Raw genomic sequence first — 27,541 nt, 5'->3', positions numbered from 1 at the left:
ACTTCTGTAATTATAACATTGGGCTCTCTGATACAATTTCAAAATATCCTCATAAGTTCTTATTCTTTTAGTCAATTTCTCTGTCCCAATTTAGTCACAGTTAACAATTGCTTGTAATTTCAAAACAGTTAATATATGACTTTAAAACTAAAATGTGCTGTCAAAAAAAACTAAAAGGCATGAAAATGATTTTGACCTTGGGCCTTCGATTAGAGGGATGCTAATTTAGACTTTTATCCATGAATTTATGGCTTTCTTATATAGACTTTGATTTTGTCAAACATCAGAACTAGGAATTTAACGTTTGCTATAGTCTATAGACTTTGATTTTGTCAAACTCCTCAACTTACTCGAGTTCCCCCACAAAATTCAAATAAATGCGTTGAAGATAACAGTGGAAGGATAATATTATGAATGAATAATGAGTGGCAAAATTATAATAAATAATTCAAGTCCTCGCTCTCCTCCACCTAGCATAATGAGAAGTACTACAAAAGAGAAAAATAACGAAAGAGAATATATGATTAATGCTAGTAATAATGGTATTTGTATATGATTCCTGAACAGATAGAAAAACCTAGGAAGACATACATTTCCGTGAATAACAAAGGTGAAAGGATAACTGCAAGTTCCATCATGCCATGCAGCAAGCTTGCTTGCCAAAAGCATTCGAAATCCTTACAACTGCGGGTTATTAAGAAACTCGTACCAGACAAAAGTCACCAGCCAAAATGAACGAGCAGCTCACCAAGGAGTATTACTCTTCTTTCCCTTGTCAATCTCTGACCTTCTTACTAACTCTCATTTTCATACTACAATCTAAAGCAAAAACCACATTTATGCCTCAAAAATTCATTGTTTGTTCTTCTCATCCTCGTACCCAGATGCCCTTCCCCTCCGTCCAATGAGATATGGTTCTGGGGAGGTGTTCTCACTGGACATGTTCAGACCCTGATAAGATCGATTTGCCAAAAATTCCGCTCCTGATCTCGCACTCCCTTTCATTAGAACGTTAGAGTTATTCCGCAACTGCAGTGCCTTTTCTGTTGCATTTACTAAAGCTAGAGTTTCTCTTTCTTCTTCAACATTTTCTGATGAAATACAAGCTTAGTGATAAAAAAAATTAATTATATATGATCTTATTTGATAACACAGAATAAACAATCAAATTACTACCAGCATTATTATATGCACATGAAAAACCACCAACAAAACCTGTAAACAACTTTCCCCCCTTCTCTTCTGGTGGAAAACATCAACCACTTTTACCAGTTTTAAAATCTAAAAAAGAAAATTAGAGGTAAAATGGGTTTGTACAATCATGCGGCGGTAGCTCGTGTGACAATTTAAGGGCTATAGCAGCTGAAATTTTTTTATTCCATGAAAGAGCTACAATCTCATGCCAGTTTAGATGTTCTAATATGGTGGAATTACAATTGAACAGAATCTCTTCAAGGGAACTTTCCTTTTATGCAGATTGTCCAATGTCATTGACAATAACATCTTCACTAATTATTCTATTATCTCAGAATTACGAATATAATTATTTTTTTAAAATCCCTAATTAAAGTAATCATTCAGTTGCAAGCATAGAAGCAAGGAATAGAAAGTAGAAACTACCTTGATTTTCAAAATCTTCAACGTATCCACCCTTCAAGAATGAAAATCGTGCTTCTTCTTCTTCCTGGTTTCCAACTCCCATTTGAGGCAAATTAATTAGATCTCGAAATTCCATGACATAGGCTCCTGTCCATTGGCTTCCCCTGGAAACAAGATTAATATGGTCACATCAGAAATCAAGTAAATCATAAATTTATAATTGTAAAGCTTGGAGAGAAATTAAGCTACATATTCCAGTATTCTCTCTCTCTCTCTCTCTCTCTCTCTCTCTCTATATATATATATATATATATATATAAATCAAAATATTTTATTCAGGGATATATTGGTGTCATAAAATTTATAAATCCTATATATCTTCATAGAAAAAAAGCATGTCCAAGACACAACATTGATTGTTCAATAAAACGAATAAAACACAACAAATTTTCTACCAACATCTAAGAATATCAAAGACAAAGCATTTGGCAGGCTACAAGTGACTTGGTAAATGGGTGTGTTTATTTGGGAATTTACAGCTTACATATTCTTAATCATCATAGTTGAGAACAGATACAGTGACCAGATCAAAGGTTTCTAGGAAACAGATATAGTTATATGAAACTTAATAAGAAAAGAAATTACAACTTGGTAGTTCATGCAAAGCAAATGAGTCTTTTGTTTCTGGAAGTTAAAAACTTTTAAGCTAACCTGGAAGTTAGCTACCAGTAGATGACCATTTGGTTATTTCCTTTCTAAGGGTAGAGGTTATTATCCATTGACTATAGCCAGGTTTTAAATAAATTAAAAATAGAGGCTACATAAACCTATCAGCAATCTATAAGAAGTAAGAACACTAGCAAAGAAACAAATTTCGACATAAAATTACGTTTAACAATGATAGCGTACCTATTGAAAGCTATCATTGCTTCGAAGGGAGTAATAACTGGAGCTAGATACTCTTTGCTATCCAGCAGAGCAGTTTGGGCACAAGAAACGTATAGAAAAACATCGCACTGATAAAAATCAAACTGTTAGAAAGTTTTCAGACGTAAAGGCAGACTAAAGTATATTCTAAGAATGTAATAAACTTCACCTCAGGAAAGTTAGCAAGTTTAGCTGGGTTCGGTCTTCCCATAACCAAAGTATATGCCTTCTTGCCTGCCCCAGTAATGAGCTCCATCATCTGATTGATTATGTGAAGATAACCAGCTGCATCATCAGTATGCAATATGTTTAATTAAATCCCATTTCTCTTGTAAATAAAAAGAAAACAAAAAATTTAAAGCTGTATGAGATAGTTTTCACATTTGTTATTCATTCCTGTGGGCCATTAGCTACCTAAACCATGATTAAGACTATGAACAATCAACATATAACTGAATATTCTGTGATCATAGGCAATAATCAAATGATGCCTTATCTCACAGAATAATGTTCCTCCAGTCAGGCAATCATTCTTCTCATTTCATTCAAGGTTACTAACAACAAGGATTCACTCTTGAGATCTTTCCTCACTAAGCAACAACATTCAAATCAAATGTTTTTAGGCAATGTGTGATATTATAACGCTTCATAAGGAATGTGACGATATAATTCTCTGTATGATCATGTTACTTTAGCAATAATCATGCATGAAAAACCAAAATATTGACAGTAAAACATACCAACACCAAGAGTTCCAACTAAAATCCCAACAATATTAGCATCTTTAGCTCTCTCCACCAGGTAATATCTGCATAGTCATCACCCTAGCTTAGTAAATTTTGAAGACATAAGATGGCTTACACAACAGAGTAGTGTGTTTATATTGTGTTTACATACCTACGTTTAAGAATCCTCCTATGTTGAAACAGGTCTGTCACCATTCGATTTTCATTTGCATCATATCTGACTAAAAACAAGAGAATCACAATAATTAAAATCATGATTCACCAAAAAACCTATTTAATAAAGGACGGAAGACTATCAACCTATTTCACAGGCATTGAATGTGAGCACAACATTAGCAAAAGCTGAATCATCATGTCCAATCCAAAAGACCAAGTAGTCATCCATGCTTTGTCCCTCAGGTAATTTCCATGTCAATCCTCCAATGCTATACATAGTCCCACTTGCTCCATTGCAATCACTGACTGGTTCTTGGAGTACGTTTATCTTTTTAATATCTTTTGATGGAAACATAACTGAAGATGGAACATCAGCAAAGTGAACTTCTGACTTAGGGTCAAATCTGCATGACATTGATGATTCTAGCAGTGCTTCTTTAATCCGTTGCATTGAGTGTGCGTACTCCAGCCCAAAAAGGACCTGCAATTGGAATGGAAGCAGATGGTCCATGAAGCGCACAAATGCCAGAAACTTATATGGTACAAACATACCAATAATCTTCTTATCTATGCTTGCAAAAAAAAAGCTGAAAAAATCAATTCGAGCAAAGTAATGTAAATCATTCCCAAAAACTTCATAAAGATGTGAAAGTCCGGTTTATAGACTGAACAGTTATCATCACTAAAGGACAATTGCAGCTACATTATTCCACATACATTACAAAATTCAGTTAATTTATATGCATACAAGTCAAGAAACGATTAAAAAAAAGTAGTTATACCATGATAGGCTTACTATTTGTCAGTGCATACTTTGACATACTTTCAACACAATCAGCTATGCAAATGGAAGCCTTCCCAAAAACACAAAAGGCTGGTAGAGTTGTTGTCCTGCACAGAGAAAAGAAGATTCAACAGAAGCATATGAAATAATGAAATAGAATCTCAACTCTTAATTAAACTGAAATTGAAAAGGATATAAAAAATGTTTTAGAAGTACTGACGGACTAAAACAAGTATGACCATAATGTATGACACAATCAGCATTAATGTGTGATGCTCCAACTTCATCAATACAGCAACTGCCATAGGCCGTGTCGGCCATCACAAACAATCCTACCTCCGTGGATTGAAGTGTGTTGCGCAGAGCAGTGACCACTCTAGTTGAATGTTTTAGGAGATTATCTGGAAACTGAAATTGAGACAAGAATATGATTGCAATTGAACAAAGCATCAATTTGCACAAGTATAAAGAAAGAGAGAGGGTGTTAGTTTACTTGTAAAGCAACTTTGATGAAGTTGTGAGTGTGAATGAAGTTGGCAGAGGCAGCAATATCATAATTTGATTCAAAATCCATCACCAAACAGAGAGAGGGTGTAAAATTGAAGCAGTGAAGGTCAATCGCTCGCTGTGGTGTGCGGAACCTCAATGCTCTCTGTTGGCAGCTCCTCTCTATCGGCGTCCGCTCTGCCCTCTCTGAATCAATAAATAGGGTTTTTCGGTATGTAGTCTTGTGAATTTCTCGTCTTTTTTTTTCCCTCGCCAAAGCTCTTACCCTAGCCGCTAGATCACAGACCGATGCATACAAGACTTTTGTCTATTCAAACTATATATATATATATATATATATATATATATATATATATATATATATATATATATATAATCATTTTGTGTCTTGAATTTCTTAACTTTTATTATTATTCATCTTATCTTAAATTCTTAATCTTAATATTAATTTTAATCCTCTATTATTTTATATGTATAAATTAAAACACTTATACTTATCTTGAATTAAATAGCTTTTAAGGATTACTCTTTACTGATAATATATCTTTAGGGGTTTAAAAAATATTTGTATAACTTTGTTGATAATTGTTTATAATATTATATATAAATATATATATTGTGTAGTATATAATTCTATAAAATTTATAGACCAAAATGTTTTTTCTCTCAGAAAATTGAAAATATATATGCTTTGTCTTATAAAAATTTTAATATATTTTTTGTTTTTATATAATTAAAATGTGTCTTTTTTGGTTCAGAAAAAATTAAATGATATTCAAACCTATGATTATGTGTTTTTATATTGGTTAACCAATGTAAATATAATATTTTTACACTTGTTATTCATATAATTAATATAAAAAAATTATACACCCATTTAGAATATTCAAACTTTGTTAAGAAAAATGACACATTTTAATAGAATAAAAAACTTTAAAATTTTTGAAGAGACTCAAAAATGTATATTTTTTAAATTTTATGACAACCAGTAAAATTTTTATATGAAAAATATTATTGACATGCCACTCCATCAATAACTTTTTTTTGTTTTTTTTAAGATTCCCCTATAACTAAAAATAAATAATAAATGAATAGTGGTATTTTTGTTTTGTCCAATAAAAACCGGGACATTATCGGCAAATAATGGCTCTATAGGTGGAAAAGAAGAAGAAACAGAAGAGAGTCGAAAACGGCAGTCCCCTCCCTCATCGGAAGGGAGGAACACAGCCAGCCACGACAGGTCTGTTTTTCCATATATATCATCATCAACAACTCTCTTTTCTTCACCTTTTCCAAACTTAATAAAGAAATTTCACTTCACCTTTTCATCGTTTTGTTTTTTATTCTTTTGAATTTTCAGGATTACTCCCTGGAATCGGGTTCTGTCTTCTTCATTGCAGCAGATCTCACTACACTGCATGCATATGGGGTATGTATGCTTTCTCAATCCAACTATCACCAAACAAATTTATATCCTTTTCTTCCATTGTTTCCTTTTCCCCTTTATGGGTATCCATAATTTTCCTCATCTTAAACCGGGAGCGAATAAGTATTTCTCTGTTTGCTAAAAACATGTGAGTGCACATTACAGTGTTTCGAAAGTTGTCAAAATTCATAACCTCTCAACATTTTAAAAGAGCATCCCCGTTTAGATGATAATTCTTAGATTTGTAGCTAAAGATCTGATGCCGATTAGCTTGAAGGAGAATGCCTTTTTGTCTATATACTTGTCATTTAGCTGGTTGTTAGATAATACCCTATTAGAATGTTCGTGATTGTTATTCTTCTATTTGGTCTCAATGTAGATAGACAGTGAACGCACTATTATTGTATCACATTGAAAATACTTTTTGCTAGCTATGGATACACAGAAATGGAAGCTTTAATACGGGACTGAGGAAGATGGCCCTTATGTAGTTTGTTTAGTTGTGCTTACATAGGAATATGATCACACTGATATAAAATCTAGTCATTTGATTTTTTGTTGTTGTTGTTGGATATAGTTGTGATTTGCTATTGTTTTTTCTCCGTTGGGAGGAAAATTCTGCACTAACCATTTAAATAGATAAAAGAATAATTTTAGTGAGTTAACCAAGTTGTGGCTATTAAATTGCAATATTTGAATTTGTGGAGGATGATTTAGACAATCATGTGGATATGAATATGATTATATCACCATGCATAACAGAATTTAATGTGATTGTAACAGAGCAGTGGTTGTCTTGGACCCTTTAAAAAGCCCCCACTAATTGCTACTGCAGATGTTCCGCCAAAAGGATTGAGGAAACAAGGTAAGGCAGCAAAGAAACCTAGCACATCAGAAGATTTCTGGATCACCAGCACGCATGATATGGACAACAGTGCTGTTCAGTCACAGGGAAGCATCTCATCAGCCAGTATAACAAACCAAGCTGCAGATCCTCATGGAGGTTCATGCAACCCCACTGAGTTTGTGAATCATGGTATACTACATTGCTTTTATTTTTCTGGTATTTCATTATATTAACATATGAAAAAATTGAAAGAAAAAATATATTATATGGCTTTGCTTTGCACAACAAAAGCTGAAATCACCTATTGGTGGATTAATTGAATTTGTTTATGACAAAATTAGTTAACCCATGGGATTCGTTATTGTGCGGACCATTCTGTGTGTCTGGAAAAATGTACCTGATACATGTTGAGATAATATATGAAATGTGGTTTGAGTGTAGTGGTGATTCAGCCCAGCTTTCACCTACTGTCTCACTTTATAGAGGTGACGTGGTTGCTACTTGCTATCTTTTTGAGGGATCTGATACCTACATGACACATTGTTATATTTGATTTTCAAAAGAAAATCTTTTTCTAGGTTTGAAGATCACAGTTCATGTACTTTTCTTTTTGGTCATGTGACGTTCATATGTTTTTAACTTTGTAGGTGGTCACATCTTTATTTGTTTGCCACTGATATAGTGATATATGCTTTTCTCCAATCTTTCTGACCTGACGTGGATAGGATATTGTTTTATCACTGAATAAGCTTTGTGGATATTTTTAGTCAGTTTTTAATTGTCTCCCCATTTATATGTTGTTCACTGTCTATCTCTACCTATATTAAAGTTTAGTATGTGAGATTTTGGAAGAGGTGATAATGATGCAATCATTTCTTATTTTAGTTGAAAGTCTACGTGTGAAAATTGGCAAGGAAGGAAAGGGAATAAATTGTTAACATGAGATTTTACTTGGCAGGTCTTATTCTATGGAATCAGACACGGCAAGGTTGGATAGGAAATAAACGGTCTAAGAACCAAACTGAACAGTTGCGAGAACCCAAATTGAGGTAAACTGCATTGTTTGATTGGTTTTACCCGCAATTTTTGCTTCATCAATTTTTAATTATTTTTTATTTGTTGGGTTTTATTGGAGAGGAGGGCTAATGATACCTATAGCACCCATTTGCTTTTATTCCTGCTTTAATCCATCATGCTTTGTAATTTTGAGAACGCACAAGTCTAACAGATGTTTTAGAGTATTTTTCATAACGTTTGTTAATACCTTTGTTAGTTAGCACCTTTTTGAGAATCCATGTGTAGCAAGTGTGTTAGGATTATTGCAAGGATGCAAGTTCATTTTATTTTAGTACTACTTTCTTCTGCTGCTGATTTGTGTACTGTGTTTAGGTCCTATTTAAATCAACTTTTTTATAGGCACTTTTTTTATCAACAAAAATATGTATATATATTATTAATAAAGAATAAAAGTTGTTAGCTGTACCAGAGGTACTATTTTCTGTACATACTACCACGCTATTATCATCACTGTTCCGGTTTGGGATTCTAATATATTCTGAATGCAGTATATATTAGAGTACCAAAACACTGATGAAAAGCGTGATATATCCCTCCCACAAAAGACCTTATCCCCCTTCACACAAAAGGCCAACCTTAATATTGCTGGTCCATACATGATAAGGTATTTCAAAATCCTTTTCCATGTTTTTCAGCCACAACCAACAAAAGAAAATTGCCTCCTCCATCACTTTCTGACCATCGAATTCTTCATTAGAGAAAGTCATCTTGTTCCTATGGTGCCATATATGGCATGTCAAAGCTACCCACATTGTTTGCCACCTATTCTAAAACACTCCTTCCATACAGCAGTATGAGTGCTGTAAGAAGTGTTCCTTTGGTGTTTGTGGCAATACTGTAGACACTCCTAGCCATGAGCGACACTCCCACCACATTGGTATTGTTCTATCAACAACAACAACAACAACGCCTTATCCCACTAGGTGGGGTCGGCTACATGGATCAACTTCCGCCATAATGTTCTATCAAGTACCATACTTCTATCCAAACCATTAATTTCGAGATCCTTTTTGATAACCTCTCTTATAGTCTTTTTGGGTCTTCCTCTGCCTCGAATTGTTCTATCACAGTTAAAAAATAAGTGTGAAGCATCTTTGTTAACTCATTGGCAAGTGTACCAATTCGTTTTAAGTAGTAAAGTTTACTCGAAAGTCCGAGTGTCTAATCCACAGGGACTTTGTTTGTACTTGAGTAGTTGATGTATACCCAATTTGCAAGCAAGAGATAGGAAATTGTAATGGAAAGAAGAAAGAAAGAATTAGAAAATAAAAGACAAGTAGAATAAACAAGATTAAATGCAAAGGATAACTTCATAATTTAAATATGTTGGGGTCTATCATGTCTAACCACCCCTGATGCAATATTAATATGTTTTTCTATTTAATGTTATTCTAATTTTCACCCACATCTATTAAAATACTCAACCCTGATCCCTTGCGATAAAGAGCCTAATTTATTTATTCTCTCTTCCAAATCTCTTTGCAAAGATAAAACAGTAAATTGCATGAAGTTTTGAGATGTATGCATAGGCAAAACAAAATCACTTTATCCCTAGCAATGAGCTGTTTAGATGTCCTTACCCTATTCTTTAGAAATTAAACACTTCCTAATGCCTAACTCCTAAACAAATGCATGGATGATCAAGCCGTATAACAATAAAGCACGGGAAAGAAACAATAGAAATTGACATTGCATTAAATAGATAGTAAGAAATATTACATTACAAGGACCTTTGGCTGTTAGACTCTCAATAATTGGGGTTTAGCCTCTCATTGCCATAAAAGACTTTACATTTTAGGGACTAATATGGATGGAAGAAGAAGAAGGATTGATAAAGGAAGAGGGGAGAATGGCTAGAGAGAGAGGGTTTCTCCTATGAGAGATGCTAAGGCTTTAGGTGTATTCAATAAAGAGTTTTGAGTCTTGGTGTGTATTTCTCCTTTGCTTTCTACTCTTTTTATAGGTCCAAGGTAGCTTAAAATCTATGCAACTTCACGCTAGGTGCGCCAGCGATCACGCGCTGAGCACGACAATGTCTGGGTTTAGCGAGGTGTTCACGCGCTTGGTGTGGGATTTCACGCTAAGCGCGCCTTTAGGTTTATTCGTGGGTCTTCTTTGCGCTAAGCTTGAGTTTGACCGCTAAGTGAGGAGGTGCGCTGAGCCTGACTTGTGTGCTAAGCGAGCTGTCTCATCTTTAACTTTTTCCTTAAAGTTTTTTTCTTTAAGTTTTTGCATCAATTTTCCTTCAAAGCACTTGTAATGTACTTCTTTTGAATCCTGCTGGTAAAAAAATTAACATGATATTAAATTCCTCATTATTTTATTAAAAACAACAGTAAAATAAAGGAATTCTAATCATTCTTAGCCAAAATTGACTATCAATTAAATCCAAATTTTGTAGTGATCAATCTTGATCCACCAACAAACACCAAGGACATCTACACTCCTTTAGATCCACATTTCTTTCTAAAAAATTATCCTTGTTGGAATTCTGTCCCTCAACAACCTTCAACTGAAATGTGCAACCTTGCTTGGAACCTTCAACTTCCACAACCTGCTGAACACCCCATTGTCATCCCCAGCCTCTTCCCAATCACCCCTGTCTTCGCTAAGAATCTTGTAGTCACTTGTAGTTGTAGGAAAAGAAAATAAGAAGATTAAATGAATTGAGTTTCTCCAATGAGTTAAAATTTACTTGTGTATTTTAACTTAGTAGAAACTGTCATCTAACTTCTCCATAGTTGATATGCATAATTTTAACTTATGGGAAAAGTTTAATTGATTTCTCCTGAAAGTGTTTAAGGGAAAGTTTATCTTAATAAGACCTTATACAAGTTGACAAATTGGTCAAAACACCAATTCTATTTGTGGCTTGATGAAAACATATATGGCTTTGCAGTTGGAATGCAACATATGAAAGTTTACTGGGGAGCAACAAGCCATTCCCTCAGCATATTCCCCTTGCGGTAAGGGTCTACTTCTAAGCTTAAGTAACTATGAAGGGTTATCTGATATTTTGCTTGTTTATGTAAATATTGTTAGGAAATGGTTGATTTTCTTGTGGACATCTGGGAACAAGAGGGTCTGTATGACTAACCTATAGAAGACTGAAGGGGTGTCAATTGGTTTGATCAACAGATTAATTATAGTTCTTTCTTCTGAGTGTAGAGGAAAATTGGGCATACTGCAGTTTGTAACTTTGTATATCTGTTGTAATGTTATCTTTCAGTTGATAATGACGAGGAATTTTATTAGTTTCTCCAGAGGCCTGGACATAATTGTATTATTATTCTCCTTTGCATTTTAATGTTGAAACGAAAATTTCCTGTCTCTTGGGTTGAATTTTATTTGAATCACGTTAATAAGTATAATTATGTCTTTTTTCTAAAATTAAAAAATAAATAAAAAAAAAGGCCATTTTGCGTGGGTTTCATACACCTGATTATATTTTATTTATCATTTAAAAGTGATATGCAATCAGAATGCAAAAAGCTAATGCTAGGATGATATTAAGGGGATGTAGACTGCATGAAGTTAGATTTATTGCCAAATGCATTTCTATCTGGATCACTATTTTCAACTACATGAAGTGTGGAAATGAACAATTGAAAAAAAAATGAAAGAAAAAGAAAATAGAAAGTGCAGAAGAAGTAGAGCATAAAAAAGGAGGAATTGGTAATTTTGCGTTTGGGAATTCTGAAAGGGACAAAGACAGACAGGAGGGGAGAAAAGGTACGGGAGTACGTACCGTAATGATCTGAACAGTTACGTTACGTAAGTGTGTGTAACTGTTGTTGAGTTTAACCCTACACTACATGCACCTGATTCTACACTATCACGTTTACCGTCCGATCAGAGTACGGATTTTAATAACAGCCTTTGGATGCCTTCACGCGCCCCGAGAAAACACAGACCCAACATGTCACATTTATACACTGCCAACAATTGAATGACACGTGTACACCGTCCGCTCTTCTCATTCCTCCGTGGAAGCGGTGGGGAAGAAGAAGATAACAAGACAGAGATGAGAGCCTTTGTTATTTTATGTCGTGTTGCATTTTAATTGGTTGTACCTAACATCTCCCTCTTAGGACTGTGTCCATACAATTGTTACTCGCCAGAGCCCCTGCTATCTCTGTTCCTCTTCTTTCGGAGATTGTGAAGAAAAATATTATTAATCGAATAAATAAACTCAAATAAAAAAATATTCTTTCGTATTAAGAGAAATAAAATACTTCTTTATGAAAAGTAAAGGTTAAATAGTATTTTTCACTTTTTTAGATTAAGTTTTAAAAAAATTATTTTAGTCATTTTTGAAAGTTTCATTTTAAAATATTAAATTGAAAAAAAATTATTTTAATTCTTTATCTTTTTAAAGTTTCATTTGATCATTTCTTTTTTCTTTTTTAAACCATTAGTGCTTTTTTCATGTTTTAAATTTTGACAAAACAATAAATATAAGTAAATGAAAAACTTTGCATAGTATTAACATTTTTAATGGAAGACAAAAGAAATTAATAAAATAAAACTTTTAAAATAAAATTTTTAAAATTTAATGTATTAAAGTAAAATTTTTAAGAATATAAATGATCAAAATAAAATTATTTGTATTATTTTTTCTTTTTTATTTTTAAAAGTACAAATAGCCTCGTGTCTCTATTTCAACCCGTGATGAGGGTATAAGGGATTATTTTACTAGGGTATAGTCACTTTTTATTTACTACCTTTGTTTTATCTTCATTAATCAACCCAAAATAATTGAGTTGAAAAGCAATTAGTAAATTAGTGAAGAATAGGAAGGAAATTTGATGGGAGCAGAAAGGACAAAGTGATCTTCCCTAGGGATGTAGGGATTAGGGAATTCATGTCACTCAGTCACTATTCACTAACAATCCAAAGTCAGTTTTCCAATTTCCCAAAAGGACCGAACAACACATTTGCACTCTGTGGACTATATTTTCATTGGTGAACAAACCATTAAACCAGTGCATTGTCTCTCCAACAGGAAACATCCCTCAACTTTATCTAACACATTCAATGTCTTCTTTGCCTACCTATCATATCTCAATCGCCATACCCTTTAATTCATTGATTCTCCCAAATCCTTTCCCACACACACCCTGCCTATGATCTCAACTTTCTTCACTGTAACTTACATCAACATATCAAACTTCTTCATAGATCTAAACTTCTCGTCACTGATGGCTCCACAAGGCAGAATCTACCCACAGCATGGATCCAAAGTTACTATTACTGTAGCCTTCTTTTTTTATCTCATTGTTCTACTGCCCAAATCAGGTAAAAAAAGTGCCACCTTAACCTATTTAAGTCGTGTGTTATATGATCATGTATTTCTATATAGAGAAATATAATTATTAATTGAAGTTAGAAATTCATGACCAGCCCTTGATGATTTTGATGTGTTTTATTCTCAAAGCTAGCCTCTCTCTTTTGATATCCAAGTGAAACGTGTGGTTGAGCATGCAGATGCAGGTGGATCCAGCGAGAGTGTGGAGGGAAGCAAAGTGGTGATAGGGTCAAAGCCTCCTGCTTGTGGAAACAAGTGCATGAGCTGCAGGCCTTGCATAGCAACTGTGGTCGTTCCTAATCACAAAAGGAAGGGTTTCAACTTCAAATTCAATGGAGTCGACGATGATAGCTATTACCTCCTTTCATGGAAATGCAGGTGTGGGGATAAGTTGTTTCAACCATAAGTAGTACGTACCCTAGCTACAATTATATGTTCTCACACTATATATACAAGTTAGGAAAAGCAGAAACCTACTTCGGTTGGAGCTAGCTTCTATTTCTCAATCTTTGTCTCTTTCTGATTTTAGTGGACGGACGATTGAACTTGTCTTCATCTTTATCCATTAATCTAAGACACTTGTGAGTTGTGACCATGAATAAAACTACTTTCATGAATTCAACCATGCTGAGAGAAACACTCATGTCACCATGCGTGGTGGAGAAGATAATGCTGTTAATTATAAATGCATGCGAGGCAAGAAATAGCAGTAATTAATTAATTAACTACGGTTTATCATTCAATTTTTTAAACACTTAAAATAATTATATTAAACGTATATTTCCGTAATTCTGTATATGTTAAATAATAACTTAAATATTGGTGATTTACTTTGCCTGGCTTAAAATTACTATTCAAGATATATGGTGGCAAAGTACACAGCAGTTGGCTCAGTATATCAATAGTGGACATGGGTTGTTCATATAGAGGAGGCCAAATGTTTGGTATTCAATAGAGGACATGATTTGACTGCGGACTACTTTTTGTTATTATTATTTCAAATTCCTATTTATTTACTTTAAATTAAAAATAACTTTCACTTTTATTTATTTCGTAATGTAAAATATTAAAAAATATAGGTAAAAAAATAATTAAAAATTACGAGTATCTTTAATATTTAAAGTAATTGATAAATAAAACCTTTTTTCTTTAAAACAAAAGAAATGGAATAAATTTATATAATTTAATATAAACATATTATAAGGTTAAATTATCCATTCCATTTTAAGTTTTAATCCATACAGGAAATAATTTGTAAATTTAGTTCATACACAATTTTTTATAGCAATTTATCGCCATCATCAGAAGGTTTTTGAAACACTTTTATGCCACCACAATTCTTGCCTTAATCAATTTAATTAAGATATTCACTTTGTGCATCTTATTTTATATTAGAATAATTTAAATGACTTCCTACAATGTCATATTAAATTTAAGCAATTCATACATAAATTTTCTCAAATGATAAAAAAATTAAACAATTCATAATTTTATAATTTTTATTTGTACTTAATTTTGTTTCAAACTAACTTATTAATTTAATTTTTTTAATTAATATTGATCTTGTTTGATATAATAAGATTATTTTTTTTCTTTATTTGCAAGCAATTGTATCCTCTAGAAGAGACGGAGCTTATAGCTTATATCTAAGAAATTTTTCATGCCACATAGACCTGCTTTAGTAAAAAAATTACATCTTTAAAAAAATCACGTAAAAATATCTACATAAAGGATACTCTAATCAATAAATAAAAAGTTGGACAAATGTAAAACAGACTAATAGAGTATAAAGAAATATAATGTACTGAAACAAAGCATCATAAAATAATTTCTTTTGCAATCTATCCGAATCAATTACCAATCAGAGGGGGGGGACAAGTCCCCTGAGTGCATCTATCTACATAATTAATTAGATTAGTTATCCATAGTGGTCTTATCATTTTATATATATTTTATTTTAATGTTAAAATTATGAAAGTGTGTGCTTAATTTAATTTTATGGATTTTATAATATTTTAAAAATATATTATTTATGATATAATTTTATTAAATAACAATTACTTATATAATCAATGATACTTATATAAGTAATTTCATATTATTTGTTCCAGTAGGAAAAAAGTTAACTTTGCTTAAAATTAAATAATTTATGTAAGCATCCCCTCTAGAAATGTTTGTTTTTATGGTACTGGATAGAAACGTAGAACTACTAAAGCTTTGCTAATATATTTTAGTTGGTTTTTAATTTTTTGATTAACTAACTGAAAACTTGTGTAGTGTTTTGATAAATAAGTTTTATTAGTAGGTTTTAATATTTTTAAAATATTAATTGAAGTAGTGTTTTTTAAAACACTAATTTCTAGTTTTTTATATTTTATTTATTTTTATTTTCAATATATTTATTTAATTTTTTTATTAATTTTTTAAAATAAATAATAATTTTTATGTTATTTTAACAACTAATTCTACTTATCACTTATGATTAACAAGTTAAATTTTCAATTTTTAGCTATAAAAACTCTTTTTTTTTTTACTTTCGGCTAGAATTTAGAGCATTCCAAAAACTTGGAGATCCAATATCAAAAAGACAGGTAGCCTAATATTCTTTTATTCTTTTTCAACTTTTTTTATGAATCTGCCGAACACAACCTAAAGCCAATTTGTAGGTATGGAATTCGCACAGCCCAAAAAGGACCCATTCGGGTCAACAACAGTGGACCCTCCTAATACTATTCCAAAGATATCTTTTGCATAAACCAAATCAAAATTCAAGAGGGAGCTTGACGCTAGAGGGAAAAGGAATCAGGGAATAATTTTTATTTTTAAATTAAAAGAATTATATAATACTCATAAAAATAGATAAAATATTAAAATGTTAAACTTATGTTAATTTATTATTTTCTGTTGTTTAAAATTTATTAAATTATAGAATAATATTAGAAATAAAACTTTTATCCTTCCCTCCCATTTCTCGTATAACTCAATCTCTAGGCATACTCTTAAACAACAAAGGTTGTATTCGGTTGTTCCTTTCCTTCAATTTCTTACAGATGTGGTAAATTAAAGGGAAAACTTGAAGGAAAAAATTTGAATTTTTTATTTCTAGAAATTAGACGTTATTTTTTTTTATTTTACCTTTACTTTTTCTCCGGGTAAATCAAAGAAAATATATCACTATTTCTATTTTATTTCCTCTCATCTAAATATATACATAAAATTAAACTATTTCTATATTTTACTTGTTTGAGAAATGAAAATCAGAGTATTATCTCTTTCATAATTTAACAAAGAAATTATGCAAAATTTGTTTACGTAACATTAATTATTGGCTATATGATAACTGATTAGAGTGTTTGAACTGATCAGTGACAAGATGTCGATAAGATTTAAGTTTTCTCAAATTATCAACGTAAACATCGCACTAGCAAAGTGAGTTGAATCTTAGTATAAAAGAAATAATAGATTGAAAATATCCCATCTCGTCGGTTTCCACATACACATTTCACTCTGATAATGAAAGCTGTGCTGTACTATATTATGTATAATTAATTCAATTATGAGATTCACCAAAAATAAATAAAGTAATTGAATTATGAGTAAGGCAAGCATGCTTAAGCTCAATTTGGAGATATAAATTATGATTGTGATGCCATTTCTAATTAATTCTGTCCTATGCACAACCAATTCCTGGCCTACAATAACTCAGTAAGTGCAACATGGGTCCACACTCAAACGTGTCCGCGCCGCAGAGATCCTAATCTCCAACTTGTACGCAGTCTTAAATTGTTTTAAACTGAATTTTTTATATATATAAAATCAATTTTATTATTAATATTAGACTAACAATTAATGTACCATTTATTAAGAATATTGATAAAAAAATAATTAATATTCATATATAATATTTATTTTAAGATAATTTTTTAATATACAACAATTATTTTGAAATGAATAAAATACTATTTTTCTAATGCTAAAAATGTTATTATTACGTACTTTCTTATCTTTAATTATAAAATTCGTTCAATTAATTCATATTTTTAAAGAAAAATAATTAATTTCATTTAAATATGTCAATTATTTGTATTATTATTTTTAATTTATTTAATAATTTTTTATTAATGTTCGAAGAAAGAATAATTAAATAAGAATTGGTATGAAAAAGATTATTATTACATCTAAATATTAAAAAAATCTTATAAAAAGAAGAAAAAAAATAAATTTTTAAAAAGGAGTAGATAATAGTAGTGCTCTTTAGTGTATAAAATTGAGTGCGTCCCTTGTTTGGTTTTTGTGCTGTGCCGCAATTGAGGAGGCTTCTCTTCTCTCACTCTCATTCCTTATTAGTTTTGCACTTTGCACTTTTCAGTCCCTACCAGCTTCCAACTGTGACTTCTTCAACTAGTACCATTTCTTTCCAACATGTCATTCCCTTCAACTTCAAACCCTTGCTTCTTTTCATTCCTTTCGTCTCTCTAAACTGAAACATGTTACTAAGAACCTCCACAGTACCAATTCCAAGCTCATGGCTGCCCCATTCCTCTCAGTCACAACCGCTTCTCCACCTTCCTATAACACTTTCAACTCCTATAAAAAACATGCTTGATACAGACACAGACCCTCATAATCATACCCCGCCAAAGCCTGAGAAGAAAACTTCCATGTCAAGAAGTAATGTCCTTAAGAACCATCGGAGCATCAAGATGAAAGAAAGTGATCAAGTGGAAGAAGCAAAGCAAAAAATTTACAAGAAGAAACTAACACCACCTTCAGTTCGAAAACTGTTTTCAAGTTCTGGTTTAGATATGCATGAAGGTAGCAGGTTGCAGACTTTAGTGATGGGTGGTGGGATGGGGAGTGGTGGTGGCAGGATTTGTGGTGGTGGAAGAGGCTCACATGGTAGGGATGGGACAGATGCTTATTACCAGAACATGATTCAAGCAAACCCCAATAATGCTCTTTTGCTTGGAAATTATGCTAAGTTTTTGAAGGAGGTAATTTTGGTTCGTTTGGTTGGTGATTAAGCTTGAACTTGATCGTGATCTTTCTCTTAAAAAGATGAAGAAATGCTGAAAATGAAAAAAAGAGTCTAATCAGCAAGATTATTCACTAACCAAAAAAGAGAGGAAAGAAGAAGGAAAAAAAAACGAAGCCAAGCTAGCTAGAATAATCGTAATTAAAATATATCCTTGTCTCATGAAACTTCTTGTTTCTTTTTTTCTATTACTATTTAGTGTTTTTTTTCTGACATTCAATTTGCAAATAGGTTCGTGGAGATTATCCTAAAGCAGAGGAGTATCTTGAAAGAGCTATTTTGGCTAATCCTGGCGATGCTAATGTTTTGTCCCTCTACGCGGATTTAATATGGCAAACAGAGAAGAATGCTGATCGAGCTGAGGGTTATTTTGATCAAGCTGTTAAAACTGCACCGGATGATTGGTAACATAAATCTACATGTATCATGTTTTTTCTTCTTTGCATTATTCTCCTAATTATTTATAGAACAAGCTACATTCTTTTTTAAAATTGGTGGTTGTTTCTTTCGTAGTAGTGTTACATGATCTTGTCGGATAAAAAAAAGTGTTAAATAATTTTTTCTCTTTTTCCAAAGCTTAAATATGTTTTTATTTTAAATAAATATCTGATTTTATATTTATTTCTTAATAAATTTTTATTTTACTATGAATCATTAATAAAATAATAATTTTACTTTTAATCCCTAATAAATTATTAAATTTTATATTTATTGTATGATAAATATTTTTCATTTATTATTAATACATATTAAAATAAAATTTGTTAATTTATTAGGAAGCAATTTATTAATACATATTAATATATTTTTTTAATTTATTAGGAACTAAAACAAAATATTAAGGATCAAAAATAAAAATATTATTTTATTAACAACTCAATGCAAAATAAAAATTTATTAAGAAATAAATAAAAAATAAATATTAAGAATTAAAATATATTGACACATTTAACGATTTGTTAATTTTGAAACTCACCACCTGTTGTTAAAGTAGCTAAAGTATGTTATAATTCAATGATCTGTAATCCAAGATAATTATTTAGACATTTTGCTTTATTTGTTGGCTTTGATTCCGAATCAAACTAAGTTGTGTCCTGATTTTTCTCGTTTGTTGATAAAACTAATGTATAAACCTCAATTGTTGTCACTTGTCAGCTATGTCTTGGCTTCTTATGCAAAATTCCTCTGGGATGTTGAAGAAGATGAAGATAAAGACTGCCAACATAAGACTGATCACGGCCATGCATATCCACCTGATCTCTTTCAAGAAACTGAAGACCGCCCTCATGTTACTGCAGTCTTTCAATCCTACCACTCTGAGTGAACTTGGATATATATCTTACAAGACAAATGAACCATATAGTCTCAAACAATAATGCGTGCCCATTTTTCACCTCTTGGAAGTGGCTACTATATAGAGGGTTGAGTAAAGTAGAGATGACTATCTAGCTGTAAATAGCTTATGGCATAAATAAGAGAAACCTGTATGTATTCTGTTTGTTATATACTAGTGAGGCTTCCACTGCTGTATCTTCTGAGAATATGGAATTTTGATAGAAATTAAGGAGTAGAGAACAACCCTTTTAATCTTTTATGGTTTTATCATGTTGTTAACAGTTTAACTCTTTATCCTGAACTAGAATTCTTAAAAAGAGTAATCACCCAATTGCTGTTATTATTCATTCATATGGACATCTGTTGATTCATAGTCAACCACATACATGCCTGCCTGTAATTTTTGTAATTCCTTTCTCCTTCTCCCTTTGTCAAAATGTATAATAACTTACCATGAAATATATAGCTTAAAGGTTGATTACTCGATTAGAGAGAGAGAGCTAAAACTGTGGTGTAGTAGTATATGACCCTACTATATTACACCATAGTTGTTAGTCATGTATTATTATTATTATTATTTTTTTGGCAAGTAGTTGATCCAATTCCATGACACCAAAGGAAAACAACAATGAAAAAAACCCTTAGAATATTGATATATAATACCAACTGGTGGGTTAGGTTTAAATAACATAACCCAATGGCTCCAAATATAGACGGGACTTGAAACATGTGGCGTACGTTTGTTTCACTCTTATACACTGTTTCTTTGTCGGCTGGCGGCTGCGACATTTTCTACTGCTCAGCCAATTGCTTGTATGGGTCTCTTGTCTTCATTTTCTTTTCATCTGTCAGACAGACTCATTGATAAGGTGATATCATCTTTGAGATTTCGTCTTATTTAACTTGTCTACTCTCATCACTCGACAAGAAATAATATCATTGTTATTTGACCATATTTTTCAATATATTATTATTATCTACGAGCCATTACAATTATAGAATATCTTACACTTTTGTGGCTTTGCCCTTCTGAACATTTTCATTGAGGAAACAGTGAGAAAAGGAAACGCAATTTGGAAGTACATATCTATAATTCATCAACAAAAAATGTTTCTTGCATAGTCATGTGTTAGCGTTGAGTGCATTTACACATAAATCCATGTAGCATTAGACTCGCCCAATTAAATTTACAAGCCTTGAGTGCATTTACACATAAATCCATGTAGCATTAGAGTTACTTACCTATTTAATTTTCTTTCTTGCCCGTATGAATGATTAGTTTAATATTTTTTTTCTATCTTTCTCGTTTTTAAAGATTCATCGGACCTAATTGGCATCATTTTGACTTTTAGTGTTCGGAGACACCTTTATTTTTGGAAGAACTTATCTTTGAGATCTATTTGGCATATATGATTATAATTAAAATTAAACAGTTGTGACTATTTAGTTTCTAAAGTCTAATTACAATAAATAAATAGTATTGTAAATTGTAAATGTTGCTCTCTTTTTGGGTCATCCCTCGTCTGTGAATATTTTAGGACCAATGGCCAGAATAAAGGGAGGGAAAATCACGGGAAGATTGCCACTCACCAGACAAATCAAAGATAAGATCAAAATTCCAAAGGATTTCTAAATCTAATCAAAATGACAAGACCAAAACTGCCAAACAAATTGGAAACGTTCATATAATTGAAATTAAACATAAAAAAAGTACTTATGCATGATTCATCTAGCTACTTGTACTTGAGCTCATCTTGGTCCTGATAATTGAACACATGACATGGGTACATTACTAAAAAACTAGCCTGTCCCGATGAAGTAGCTTCTCCACTACTCAATTTCATGAAAGCTGAATAAGTACCAGATTGAGATAATGAGGGGGGATCAGGTACAGGGCACAAACCATCAAGCATCTGAGCTACCTTAGTCATGGAAGGCCTCAAACTCACGTCATCTTGTATGCACCAAAGAGCAACTTTAAGAGCAGCCTCAACCCTTTCATCCTTCTCATCAATATCTATCTTTGGATCAAGAACCTCTTTCAGTTTCCCTTCATCCATCATTCTGAACACATAAGAAGGAAAATGCGCTTTTTCTGCCCCTTCCCATTGATCATAGTTCTTCCTCCCTCCAACTATCTCAAGCAATAGCATGCCATAGCTGAACACATCACTCTTCTCCGAAATTGCATAGTTAGTTATCCATTCTGGTGCTAGATAACCCCTTGTACCCCTTAGAGTTGTGAACACATGGCTCTGCTCACGGCTCATTAGCTTAGCCAATCCAAAATCTGAAACCTTAGCAGTGAAGTTATCATCAAGAAGAACATTTTGCGGCTTAATATCACAGTGGATAATCCTCACTTCACACTCCTCATGGAGATAGGCCAATCCCTTAGCCGTGCCTATTGCAATGTTGTACCTCGTGTCCCAGTTCAACAAGAAGGTGTTGTCACTGTTCTTGAAGATCCATTTGTCCAAAGAACCCTTGCCATGTATTCATAGACAAGAAGGCGATGAGGACCCTCGGCACAGAACCTTTGAGCTTGACAAGATGAACATGATGAATACTTCCAATTATGGACACTTCTGCTTTAAACTCTTTTGCACCTTGTCCAACACCTTCCAATTTTTTCACAGCCAACTGGATGCCATCTTCAAGCACACCTAGATACACTGAGCCAAAACCTCCTTCCCCAATTTTTGTGGAAAAGTCCTTAGTTGCTCTACAAAGAGCAGCAAAAGTAAAACGTGCGGGCATCCCAGAGAGACTGTCCAAGAAATCATCATCTTCATCCAAGTCGTCTTGAGGATACTTAGCAACATTCTTCTTCCTCTTGTAAAAGTACCAGAATCCCATTATAAGACCAACTATAACCAGAACTGTGAGAACTACTATGACAACAACTAGCACCGCGTCATTCCTTCTATTTTTGTTGCCATGTCCATCATCACTAGCACTACTAATGGAGACCTTCATGAACGAAACATAACCACCGGCACCGGCACCCCTTTATAGCGTTGGAAACTCCCAGTCTGATCAAAATGAAAGCATCTTCCGGTACTGTTTTCAAAGAAAAGCACAAGGCATGAACAGTTTCCTAAACAAGTCTCTTTGCAAGCATTCAGGTTTGATTTTGAAACCGGAGCAGTGTACTTGAGAGCAAAATAATCAAGCTCTTCACCAACATATAAAAGTTCTGTTGAACTCCTAGAACAGGTGGAGATGTTGGGAGGTTTGCAATTAAAGCGAGTTCTGAGAAGTTTGGGACAGATGCACCAGTTTTCAAAGAAGCAAACATAATAAGGATCACAAGGCTGAGGAATGCCACAAGGGTCTTGTGGTACCTTAACTGCCTCAGGGTTTGGAGCCCTCCCTTTGTTAAGATCATAAAAAGTGATTGCACCAGTTGGATCCAAGGTAGCAGCCCACAATGACTTGGGATCTGAGTGCTCAGAGAAGACAACTTTCCACAGCAAAGCTCTATTTATGTCATAAAAACTCAATGAATTGGACACCAAAGACGCTGAGTGAACCTTACCAGTGTTATTTCTTGAGCTTCCCTGAGCTTGTTCTCCTGATAGGGACCAGTACACTTGTGGAGTTTCAAATCCTGCATAGAGAACCAAATCACCTGCCTTGTAACTAAGAAAATGACACATGTTCAAGCTGTTGTGGAAGCTTTTGAGCGTCATTCCATCCACAAAGTCTTGTCTGGGCAAAAGAGTATCAGTGGGATGGCTAAAACTTTGCCAAATAGCTGTCCCATTTTCCCCAAGCAACACCAAATTCCCTGAGTCAAGCAACTCCATAGATCTTATTTTTTGTCCTGTTGTATTTGTTGCCCATACTACACTATTCCCACCTTCCAAATATGCATTCCCATCACGGTCAAGCACAAATTTATCAGAAGTCCCAACAAGTAAGCCTCTGTTGGCAGTCCAAACCACTTTGTAGCTGCTTAAGTGCATGACAACTAGAACAAACGATGAAACATCAAGAGTGGTGAAGAACCCAAAAGCGAACGCCGAGCTGTTGGATAGCAAGAAAAAACCATTATGGTCGCTCCAATCTGGCTGAGATGCACTGAAGCCAGGATATATCTGACTAACATGTTGATCTTTGGCCAGGCAGGTTCTAAACAAAAGGAGCACATAGAAAAACAAGGCCCCACATCTGAATATGCCCATGATTTCACAACTGCATTAAAACATTGAGTTTCGACTCAAAAAAAAAAATGAATCATGGAAGATCTGAGAAGTTAAATACTAATTTGGTTACTATTACTACAGTTTGCTAGACAGCTTAATCTAAAAGACAAAGAATATGGAATTGTTTCCTTGAGTGAAACAAAAGTAAACAACAACGTGAGTGTGAAAGTACCGTAAATAGAGGGAGATTTTCATGGAAAAATATGGTTGTTGATGCAGGAAAGCATGTTATGTTATAACTTACAAATTACAAAACATAAAAGGAAGTGCACAATGAGTTGAGGAGAAATAGTACTGTCGGTAATAGTATGACACACCTTAGTTTCCATTCGGTAGCAGAAACGATGTAGGCGTGTTAGAATGCAGAAGAGGAATATTAGAGGGAAGGTTAAGGGAATTGTGATGAGTCAACATGAGTTTCTCTGCATTTTCTCCATGGCAAGATATGGTTGAAATACTATTAGCTAGCTAGCTTTCACTATATGTCTAATAAATGGTAGGGACGATGTTGTTGCTTAGTTGCATTATGGTCCTAAATTTACCTGTTTTTGAGGTTATTGTCCATTTTGACTTCTCTCTCTTCTTTTTTTGTGCATGGTGTCCATTTTGACCCAGTGACTATCTAGTGTAGCGACTAATATCTTTAGCATTGCCTTATAACCTCCAATTGTATTATTGCCTTTTGAATAATATCTTGCAAATTGACACCGTAACGTAATGAACATCGATTCATAAAATTTTCAAATGTATTAATAGTAGCATTTACTTTATTTCCTTTTTTAGTACTGGTCCAATTTCATAAAATAAAACGTTCAATATTTGGTTGGGGGTAATTTTTAAAGACGAGTTTTAAAAAGTCCAATGAATAATTATGATTTATGAGAAGGCTACACTTAGGTAACTTTTTCCTCTTTTGCTTTTTATTTATCGGAGTAGTTGTTATGCAGTTTGGGATTCAAAATTCCAGGAAGCATGTTGAAGAACATTAATTGAAAAGGAAATGGTTATTCCAACATCATACAAGAGATTTTGCAAAATTTAGTTGAAGAATGGGAAATCTGTCAATTTCCCTTCACCATTTATAGTTAAAATTTGAAATAGGAACTAGGAAGTGATGATGATTGTTTGAATAAACGGGACTAGAGCTCTGGTAAGCATGTCGTGCTCCAGCTTTTGGGGGTAACAATTTGAATTTTCCTGAAAAGGAAGCCCTCAGCCACAAAATTTATAAATTTAACTTTTCTGAGTCCCTCTTGTTTGGAAACCTTTCAGAGTGAGTTGGCATTGTACCCGGGTAGCCACCTGCCTCATTAGTTTCGACGGAACCATATTTATTACACTACTCTGTTATTTTTATTTCATTATTATTATGTACTCTCACGCGTCAACATGAGAGTTATGGTTAGAAAAGAAATTTCAGGAACATTTATAATTTTACTTTGTCTCTAATTAACCTAGAATCTATTGTTAACAAATTAATTACCACATTACATAATGAAATAATCATGTTACGAATTATAATGGCCAAAGTTGGGAGAAGATAATTGTTGTGTATGTTTAGTTTTTTTTTTATTGAATTTGTACAACAATTATCTTAATTTTCTTCATTTATTGCTTAATTTGTTCTCAATAAGTTATAAATTAATATTTTTAATTTTTTTTTAGTTCATTGAAGTTAAATTAGTTTAAATTGTATTTGGGTAGAGTTTTGGTGTACCAACAAAGAAGAAAGTAATTTTGGATTGATGAAAAAGCGCGCTTAGCATGGTTATCAAGCTTAATGTGCATGAGATATCTTGAAAGGCCACGTGACAAACATGAGATTACTTGGAGAAGATATGAAGTTTGGTGCACTTTTAGCGCAAGTAGTGCACTTAACTAATTGTTTCCTCTACAACTAGTATGCACTAAGCACAAATCCTGGATTTTGGAGCGAAAAGTTTAAAAGAGATTGCATCAATTTCATCTATTAAAGTATGTTTCCAACTTTTTGTACTTGGAACCATAAGTTCAATGTTCATGCACTCTCGTGTCAAGTAGCAATTTTCAAACTTTTATACTACCACCATCATGCAATCATGGGCCTTTCCAAGCTTGAACTTTTGTGCCATCTCCAATTTTCCATCTTTCTTTTTTTATGGATGGAATGGAGAAAATCTCATTCAATTTGTCATCGATAAATTTCTCGTAAGACGTGTTTGATTTAGAGGAGAGAAATAGAAAAAAAAAACTGAATTAAAATAAAGCGTAAAAGATGTGAATTCTACAAAATAAAATACAAAATTTCTCTGCAAACTTATTTCTCTGTATTGAAACAAACACAACCTAAAGTAATATCAGGAATGTCCAAATGTTATGTCATGTATAACTTTGTTGTGGCCAACCTATGAATCCAATAATTTTTCATTGGAAATATATTTAGCTTTAAAGGAAGACTCTTGAAACCTTGTTTCTTAGTATAGCCAAATTGAAGTCATCTTTGATTATTTACACCATCTTTGATTCTTTAAACTTAAAATTTAATAAATTTTATAACATAATTTTCAGAATACAGTTATTGCAACCTTTTCTTTGAAAGAAACAAATCCTTAAAAAAAAAAGAAGCTCTGTAATAAAACTAAGAAAATACAACAGTTCTTTTTAATAATATGATTCTAACTTAATGAATCTGACAGAAATAGAAAATAAACAAACAAATCCTTAAGTTTTCTTTTTTGAAAAGTCTAAAGTTATATAGGAAAAAGATTGGCATTCAAATTATGAGGTCAATACTGATAAAAAGTCACAACCTACTAAAGTTATATGATGACAATTGAAGCCTGTTAGTTTTGTGACAAAAAAGACTCAACCAATCCTACTACTTTCTTTACTCTTTTTGCATTTTGGTGATAGGATAAAATCTAACCCCTATTTGTTTTACTTTTGGGAGTGTGGAAACTGGAAGTTTCTGACGACAAAAGAGAGGGATCTGAAAATGAATTAAGCGATTTTTATTTTTGTCTTGAAAAAATGAATTCAAGAATTAATGAAGTAAGCAATTGAACACGAACTTGTTTTCACCATCACCATGTATGGATATTACTTTAAGATTAAATAAGGGACTAAATATAAGTATCATGCAGCTCGAGGTCACACCTTATTGTTATGATGAGTATAATTGGCTTCCAAATCATGGCTTTTTATTGATCCTCTGTTTGGTTGTCGTTGTGTCCAATATAATGAATGCCACGGCGTGTAGTTCATGAATAGATATAAAAAATCTATAAAAGCATCGTGAAGATCAGGATCGTTGAATGTGAATAGGTTCCAAAAGGCAATCAAAGTCAAAATTAGTAATCTGGGGAAATTTGCTTTCGGGATGGTATAACCGGTGAGAATTGTAATATTACAAGTATATTACAATATAGGAAATTATTTTTTTAAGTTATTTTCTTATACTAATATTAGTTCATGTAGCAGATTCATGCATTGAAGAATTCGATTAAAATTACTTTTTATTTAAATAATTTCCTATATTTATATCTCATAGGTATAAGTTCACAATATTCTCCATAACTTTTTTTAGCAACAGCCAAAGAGAATA

The 27,541-nt window shown here is 32.7% G+C and overlaps 5 protein-coding genes across 8 annotated transcripts; 3 read left to right on the top strand and 2 right to left on the bottom strand.

Moving 5' to 3' along the window:
- Nucleotides 1–504: 504 nt before the first annotated feature.
- On the bottom strand, nt 505–5,022 carry LOC100808845 (2-(3-amino-3-carboxypropyl)histidine synthase subunit 2). 2 transcript variants are annotated; one of them, XM_006597058.3, is made up of 10 exons: nt 4,706–5,022; nt 4,433–4,620; nt 4,211–4,319; nt 3,573–3,909; nt 3,424–3,493; nt 3,267–3,334; nt 2,696–2,811; nt 2,509–2,615; nt 1,621–1,763; nt 505–1,106 (listed from the first exon to the last, which is right to left on the bottom strand). In XM_006597058.3, exons 1-10 carry the CDS (start codon nt 4,784–4,786, stop codon nt 853–855), a joined length of 1,473 nt encoding a protein of 490 aa, XP_006597121.1. In that variant the 5' UTR covers nt 4,787–5,022; the 3' UTR covers nt 505–852. The 2 variants fall into 2 exon arrangements, with proteins under 2 accessions (XP_006597121.1, XP_003546007.1); XM_003545959.5 differs by having other exon boundaries at nt 505–1,091; nt 4,706–4,931.
- Nucleotides 5,023–5,828: 806 nt separating this feature from the next.
- Nucleotides 5,829–11,399, top strand: LOC100500161 (uncharacterized). Of its 3 annotated transcripts, none has more exons than XM_026125579.2 (6): nt 5,829–5,959; nt 6,080–6,148; nt 6,981–7,181; nt 7,951–8,041; nt 10,969–11,035; nt 11,112–11,399. In XM_026125579.2, the coding sequence occupies exons 3-6, from the start codon at nt 7,070–7,072 to the stop codon at nt 11,163–11,165; spliced, it is 324 nt and encodes a 107-aa protein (XP_025981364.1). In that variant the 5' UTR covers nt 5,829–5,959; nt 6,080–6,148; nt 6,981–7,069; the 3' UTR covers nt 11,166–11,399. The 3 variants fall into 3 exon arrangements, with proteins under 3 accessions (XP_025981364.1, NP_001237738.1, NP_001349994.1); NM_001250809.2 differs by having other exon boundaries at nt 5,838–5,959; nt 6,934–7,181; NM_001363065.1 differs by having other exon boundaries at nt 5,838–5,959; nt 6,929–7,181.
- A 1,674-nt stretch (nt 11,400–13,073) lies between these two features.
- Nucleotides 13,074–13,994, top strand: LOC102662737 (EPIDERMAL PATTERNING FACTOR-like protein 8). The gene is made up of 2 exons (XM_006597057.4): nt 13,074–13,367; nt 13,557–13,994. The coding sequence occupies exons 1-2, from the start codon at nt 13,196–13,198 to the stop codon at nt 13,781–13,783; spliced, it is 399 nt and encodes a 132-aa protein (XP_006597120.1). The 5' UTR covers nt 13,074–13,195; the 3' UTR covers nt 13,784–13,994.
- A 3,657-nt stretch (nt 13,995–17,651) lies between these two features.
- Nucleotides 17,652–19,981, top strand: LOC100801597 (uncharacterized). Its single transcript, XM_003545946.5, has 3 exons — nt 17,652–18,371; nt 18,644–18,816; nt 19,568–19,981. The coding sequence occupies exons 1-3, from the start codon at nt 17,865–17,867 to the stop codon at nt 19,734–19,736; spliced, it is 849 nt and encodes a 282-aa protein (XP_003545994.1). The 5' UTR covers nt 17,652–17,864; the 3' UTR covers nt 19,737–19,981.
- Nucleotides 19,982–21,363: 1,382 nt separating this feature from the next.
- LOC100816004 (G-type lectin S-receptor-like serine/threonine-protein kinase SD2-5) lies at nt 21,364–24,539 on the bottom strand. The gene is given in 6 exon segments (XM_003546879.5): nt 21,364–21,543; nt 21,546–22,235; nt 22,238–22,285; nt 22,288–22,753; nt 22,756–23,947; nt 24,276–24,539. Coding segments are annotated over 5 exon segments (2,433 nt in total). The 5' UTR covers nt 23,938–23,947; nt 24,276–24,539; the 3' UTR covers nt 21,364–21,496.
- Between the last annotated feature and the right edge of the window lie 3,002 nt (nt 24,540–27,541).

Source organism: Glycine max, chromosome 15, assembly GCF_000004515.6.
Source record: "Glycine max cultivar Williams 82 chromosome 15, Glycine_max_v4.0, whole genome shotgun sequence".
In the NCBI taxonomy this organism is placed as follows: domain Eukaryota; kingdom Viridiplantae; phylum Streptophyta; class Magnoliopsida; order Fabales; family Fabaceae; genus Glycine; species Glycine max.
The sequence above is the reverse complement of the archived record's forward strand: the minus strand, read 5'-3'. Positions and strand labels throughout refer to the sequence as shown.